The 6,240-nt window shown below is 59.8% G+C and overlaps 1 protein-coding gene across 1 annotated transcript; it reads right to left on the bottom strand.

Moving 5' to 3' along the window:
- Window positions 1-1,214: 1,214 nt before the first annotated feature.
- ZNF579 (zinc finger protein 579) lies at window positions 1,215-4,103 on the bottom strand. The gene is given in 4 exon segments (XM_058531023.1): window positions 1,215-1,516; window positions 1,518-1,856; window positions 1,858-2,972; window positions 4,021-4,103. Coding segments are annotated over 3 exon segments (1,686 nt in total). The 5' UTR covers window positions 2,971-2,972; window positions 4,021-4,103; the 3' UTR covers window positions 1,215-1,282.
- Between the last annotated feature and the right edge of the window lie 2,137 nt (window positions 4,104-6,240).

Raw genomic sequence — 6,240 nt, forward strand, 5'->3', positions numbered from 1 at the left:
ATGAGTTAAAAACAAAAAAAAACACCCAGAGGATTTTTAGAAAATGCCATTTCCCACCCCCACCCCCCAATTCTTCCTGGTTTCTCAAACATGTAGTGCCCACCCACCTCACAGCCTTTGCTCCTGCTGTCCTGCTGTTCCCTCCACCTGGGTCTTCATTTAGGTCAAAAGGTCAGAGGTCATCTCACCAGAGGTCCCCCCCTCCCAGTCCTGCTCCATCATCATAGTGCCCTGTGGTTTTCTCGGGGATCCTTATCAATGCCTGATGCTATATTGCAGACCAGTTTATTATCTAGAACAGCGCTGTCCAATAGAACTTTTTGCGATGATGGAATGTTCTAGATCTGTACTGTCCTATAGGATAGCCACCAGCCACATGGGGCTATCCGACACTTGAGACGGTGAGACTGAGGGACTGAACTTTTAATCTTATTCGATTTAAATGATCTTATTTTAAGTTTATTTACTTATTCTCAATTTAAATGGAAACAGCCATGTGTGGCTAGTGGGTAAACTGTATTGGACAGCGCAGATCTAGAATTCCAGCTCTTCACGGTTGGGCTGTGGCTTTCATCTCCTCAGCATCTCCAGGGCCTAGCATCACGCCTGTAAATGTTTACTGAAGGAATGCACGCAGGGACTCCACAGGGGGGCCATGGGGCTCCCCGAAGATGCCCGGGGCAGATGGCAACCTGTCTTCTGGAACTCCTGCTGCTTCTCCCGAGTTTCTTGCTCGGCTCAGGCCCCATGTGCCCCGATGTGGGTATCTTCATTCTTCCTGCTCTGAACCTGAGCTCAGAGCCTGTTGGACAAATCCCGGCTCACCCCAGATCCCCTCGGCCAGCCCCCACAGACAGGCTCACTCTCTCCAGGTTCACGAACTCACATTTATTCACAGACAGACAAGGGACAGGGACAGACCTTTGCTCACTGGGGACCCCAGGGTCTGGCAGTTCCAAAGAGGTGATGGTGTCCAGTGTGTATAATGGGGGACAGCCAGGCAGGGGGTCCCCCAGTCTCCATCCCTCTGGCCAATGTCCTCCACCTCCTCTTCCAAGTCGTCCTGCCTTCAGAGCAGTCTTGGGGCGAGCAGTTCCTAACCAGCATCGGGGGCCTGGGAGTGGGTGATGGGGAGGGAGGGGCGGTCCAGGCCCCCCCTCCTTAGTGTCGAGGGCTGGAAGGGGACGGGTGGGTAGACAGAGGAGGTGCCTCTCCTTCAACTTCCTTCCTCCATGTTGCAAACCGGGGAGCCAAATGGAGGGGCCGAGGGTGGGTGTGAGGGTCAGGAGGCCAGGCCGCCCAACCCGCGCAGGGCAGCCTTGCTGTCAATCTCTTCTTCCTCCATCTCGAAGGCTGAGTGGTCTTGGCTATCGAAACAGGAGGCGCTGAGGAAGACAGGGGGAGCCGGCGGCGACTGGGGTGGGCTCCCCGGGGAGGGCGGCTCTTCCTTGATGTGTGCGATGGGCAGCGGGAGCCCTTCTTCCTCCTGCCCGGCTGGTGGTGGCGGCGGTGGGGGGCGGCGGGGGCGACGGCTGGGCCTGGGCCTGGAGCGCCTGCAGCGCGGCGGCCCGCTCCAGCTCGGCGCGGTGGCAGCGCTGGTGGCGCAGGAGGCTGTAGGCGCGCGAGAAGCGCCGCGGGCAGCGGGGACACGGGTGCGGGGCCGGGCCGCCCGCGTGGACCTGCGCGTGGCGGGCCAGGTCGGCCAGCCGCTTGAACTCGCGCTGGCAGCGCACGCACTGGAAGGGGCGCGCCCCCGAGTGGGTCACCCCGTGCTGCCGCAGGTGCGCCCGGCGCCGGAAACCCTTGCCGCACTCGGGGCACCAGAAGCGGGGCTCCCCGGCGGGGGGCCGGGCGGGGGGCGGCATCCCCTCCGTTCTGGCCGCCTTCTCCCCCCTCGGAGGCACCCTCGCACTCTGCCCCTTCGCCCCCCTCGGGCCCCTTCCCTGAGTTCCGTCCGCCCGAGCCTTTGTCGTCCTTCTTGCCAACCGGGGGCAGCGGGGCCAGCAGGCTGAGCGGGCCGTGCACGCGGCGGTGCTGGCGGAGGTAGGAGGCCAAGCGGAAGGCCAGGCCGCAGTCTGGGCACACGAAAGGGCGGTCGGTGGAGTGGACCAGCCGGTGGCGGGACAGCGACCAGGGCCTGGCGAAGGCCTTGAGGCAGATGGAGCACTGGTGGCGCTTGGGGCGCGGCGGGGGCCCCCCTTCGCCCTCCTGTTCGCCCTCGGGGCGCAGACACGGGTGCGCTTTGAGCTCGCCCTTGGTGGCGAAGGCTTCGCGGCAGCGGAGACACAGCAGCGTCCAGTCGGCCTGGAGCAGGACCTGCTTCTCCTCCTGCCGCCCGGCCGCCAGCGCCAGCTCGGCCCTCAGCTCCGCCGCCCCGGCCTCGGCCTCCTCCTCCTCCGGCTCCCGGGGCTCAGCCCTCGTGGGGTCCGCTGGCGTGGCAGGCTCCCCCGCGGACCACGTCTTGGGCCACGCCGCCTCCTCCTTCATGGCCCCTGCTGCTGCGGTGGTGGGCTGCTCCAGGCCCTCCTCCTGCGAGCCCCAGCTGGACTCGGCTGCCTCCTTGGCTGCCCTCTCGATGGCCAGCTCGACCTCGCCACCCGCGTGCTCCTGGGCCAGGTGGCGCCTGAGCTGGGCGGGCTCGGGGAAGGTGCGGGGGCAGGCGGCGCAGCGCAGCGGGGGCTGCGGCCCGTGGCCACGCAGGTGGCGGGAGAGGTGTGCAGGCCGACGGAAGGCCTTGGGGCACAGGGGGCAGGCGTGGGGTCGGAGGCCCGAGTGGCTCAGCCGGTGCCGGGAGAGGTAGTAGGGGAAACGGAAGAGGCGGCCACAGATGGGGCAGGGCAGGGGTGCCCGAGGAGCTCCAGTGCCCCCCCTGCCCCGGCCTCGGCCTCGACCACGGCCTCGGCCACGGCCACGGCCCCGGCCACGGTGAGGTGGGCTGCCCTGGGCCGGTGGAGGGGGCTGCGGATCCATGCCTGTAAAGAGAGAGGGGAGAGATGGAGAGATGGGGTGGGGGTGGAAGGGGGGTGAGGCAGAGAGATTAGCAGAGACAGAGAGAGATGGACATGCAGAGGGTCAGATATTTAGCCAGGCAAAGGAGAGAGGCAGACGGACAGAAAAAGACAGAGATGAGAGGCAGAGAAGTAGAGATAGGGAGACAGAGACCGGGAGAAACAGAAAGACACGGTGGTGAGAGCAGGAGAGAGAGATGGGGACACCCAGCAGAGACAGAAATGAAGAGAAAACAAAGAGATTTCGGCAGAGAGGGTGCAGATGCAGAGATCAGAAGAAAGTCGGCAGGATGGAGGTAGGGAGAGACAGGGAGACAGAGAGAGAAGCAGAGAGACAGAGAACAAGCCAGAGATACAGACAGAAGAGGAGACGGAGAGAGACAAAGTCAGCCAACTGCTTTTTCTCCAGGGGCCCGGCTGGAACCATCTGGGAGGGGCTGGGAACCAGCCTGTGGTGCTGGAGTGGAGTGGAGGGTGGGATTCAAAATCGGGAGGCCGGGGAAATGGGGTGTGGGTGCCTAGACGCTGCAGCTGGGAGAGGCCGGGAGAGGCCTGGAGTAGGAGGGCTCAGCCTCTTGGGCAGGGAGGGGGCTGGGGGCCCAGACTCCTGGGACTGAGAGAGGTGGGGCTTGGGACCCTGGTCTTGGGAGATGACTGGGATCCAGGAGCTAGACTCCTGTATGTGAAGCGTATGGATTCCTGGGTCCCAATGGCAGAGAGGGCTGGGGGAGGGGGCTGAGCTCCTAAGACAAGGGAGAGGAGGGGGCTGGGGGCCCGGCTGCCAGAATTCTCCCGGGAGGAGAGGGCTGAGGGCCAGGCCCCTGGATCCCTGAGAAGGCTGTGGGGGGGTCGAAGCCCTAAGTCCCCTAGGGGGGCCGATCTCCTGGCTGGGCCCAGCCTGTGGTTCCCCGCAGGCAAGATCAGCAGAATTGGGGCCGAGGGTGGAGGCCTTGCAGATTTCTGAGCCCGGGGCCTGCGGCTCGGTGCCGATCGCCCGGTGCCCGGCTCTTACCTCCGCCTCCTTTGCTCCTTTCTTCCTTCCCAGCGGCCCGCCGAGCACCACGGTGGTGGCGGGGAGGGAGGGAGGGCCCCGAGCGTGGTGGGGGGTGGAGGAGGCTGGGCTCGGTGTCACCGCCTAAGCCTTCCCCCCGGAAACCCGGCCTTTCAGCGGAGCCTGAAAGAGGAAAGACTGGCTGGGAAGCCGGAAGCCGGAGGACGAGGGGACCCAGGGGGCGGGGAGGGAGGGTGGTTTGGACTCCTGGGTCCTGTAAGGGGAGGGGGCTGGGGGCCAGTCCTCTGGGTTCCCAGAGGGAGGAGGGGGCTGGGGGCCTGAGAGGCTGGGTCCAGCTCCCCTCCCCTCCCCAACAGACACACATATTCATTCATTCCTTCAACAAACACACATTTATCAGGTCCTATCTGTGCCAGGCACTGTGTTGGGGGAGGGGGGGGACCAGGGGAGGGAGATGAATGAGGCAGTGACAGAGGCTTCAGGGAGAGTATGGGCTCTGGGTAGAACCTGACTCCAGCCTTCACTCGACTGCCTGAGCCGGTGACTTTCCCTTCTCTGAGCCTCAGTTTCCCCTCTGTGATAAGCCCTGCATATATTCATCCGATCCTAAGAGACTGGTGTTTACTGAGCACCTACTGTAGGCTAGTTCTGCATTTATTTTGCTGCAGATATTCGCTGGATCCCAAGCCACCAATATTTACTGAGCACCTACTATGGGCCAGCTCTGTCCTTGGTGCTGGAGCTACAGTGGCAAAGACAGAGCCCATTGGAGCCTGTCGGCAGGGAGCTCACGGTCAGATGGAGGAGGCAGACAGACACAGATGCTATGCTGTCAGCCTCTTGGAGAGTGTGTTCTATTGCAGGAAACAGGATGCAGTGCGAATACAGAGATTGGAGAAGGCAGTGAGCTCAGCTCACGCTGGGAGTGAGAGTGTTTCCTGAAGGCTTCCTGGAGGCAACAATGTTTCAGCTGAAACCTGCCGGATGAAAGCCAAAGGTTAGGAATGGGAAGGGGAGCAAATGGAAACGGGAGAGAAATGTACCAACGCGGCCACATCTCAAATACCTAATGCTGAGCAGAAACGCCTGTTGCAGGAGTGTGCCTGCAGCTTGACGCTGTTTGTTTAAGGCGAAAGACATGCTCAGCATTGCTGGCAAGAGTATGGGGAAACAGGACCTTTCGTACACGGCTGGGTGAGTGAAATTTAGAACAGCCTTAACGAGCGAGCAATCCTGGAAATTATCCTTCAGAGAGATCTTCTCAGAAACGTGGGAAACAATGTCTGTACCAGGTTAACGAGTGTGGGATTGCGCATCACTGTGAAAGACTGGAAATGAGCTAAGTGCCCATCGGCAGGGGATCCAAGTAATAAATCACGATTGATCCACCCAGTGGAATGCCATGTATCCATAAAAAAAGAATGAAGAAGCTCGTCGTGTAAAAATATGGAAAAGCTCCAAGTGATAATGTGAAGGGGAGAAAAAACAGAAGGCAGAGAAGAGCCTGCAGGCTGTTCCTTCTGTGCTTATCAGTGGGTTGTGTCTGGAAGAAGAGAGAAGGAACCAGCACCATTGTCTAACTCCCAGGACGGCAACTTACCACACTCTCACCTTTTTGTACTTTTTGGATTTGAAACCATGTGAAGGGGCTTCACACTCAAAAAAGTGAAGGAAAAAGAAATAAATGGGGATAATAGAAATAAATAAAATGAAAATAAATGATAGCTTACTCTTGTAAGTGCTTCACAAACACAAACCCATTTGTTCCTCCTTACCTGATGAAGTGGGTAACATTATTCTCCCATTTTACAGAGCAGTTGAGTGAGGCGCTGAAATGTTTCAAAGCTAGTGAGTCTCAGTAAGTCTTTGCATTTCACTAAGAGATGGGAGAAATGATGGTGGATCAGGAGCGCGATTTGAAAAGCATTTGGGGGGGCCGGCCCAATGGCACAAGCGGTTAAGTGCGCGCGCTCCGCTGCGGTGGCCTGGGGTTCGCTGGTTCAGATCCTGGGCACGCACCGAGGCACCGCTTGTTAAGCCATGCTGTGGCGGCGTCCCATATAAAGTAGAGGAAGATGGGCATGGATGTTAGCCCAGGGCCAGTCTTCCTCAGCAAAAAAAAAAAAAAAAAGAGGAGGATTGGCATCGGATGTTAGCTCAGGGCTGGTCTTCCTCACAAAAAAAAAAAAAGCACTTGGTTGATAATACTATATTTTTAAG

The sequence above is a fragment of the Diceros bicornis genome, chromosome 34 (assembly GCF_020826845.1).
Source record: "Diceros bicornis minor isolate mBicDic1 chromosome 34, mDicBic1.mat.cur, whole genome shotgun sequence".
NCBI classification, from domain to species: domain Eukaryota; kingdom Metazoa; phylum Chordata; class Mammalia; order Perissodactyla; family Rhinocerotidae; genus Diceros; species Diceros bicornis.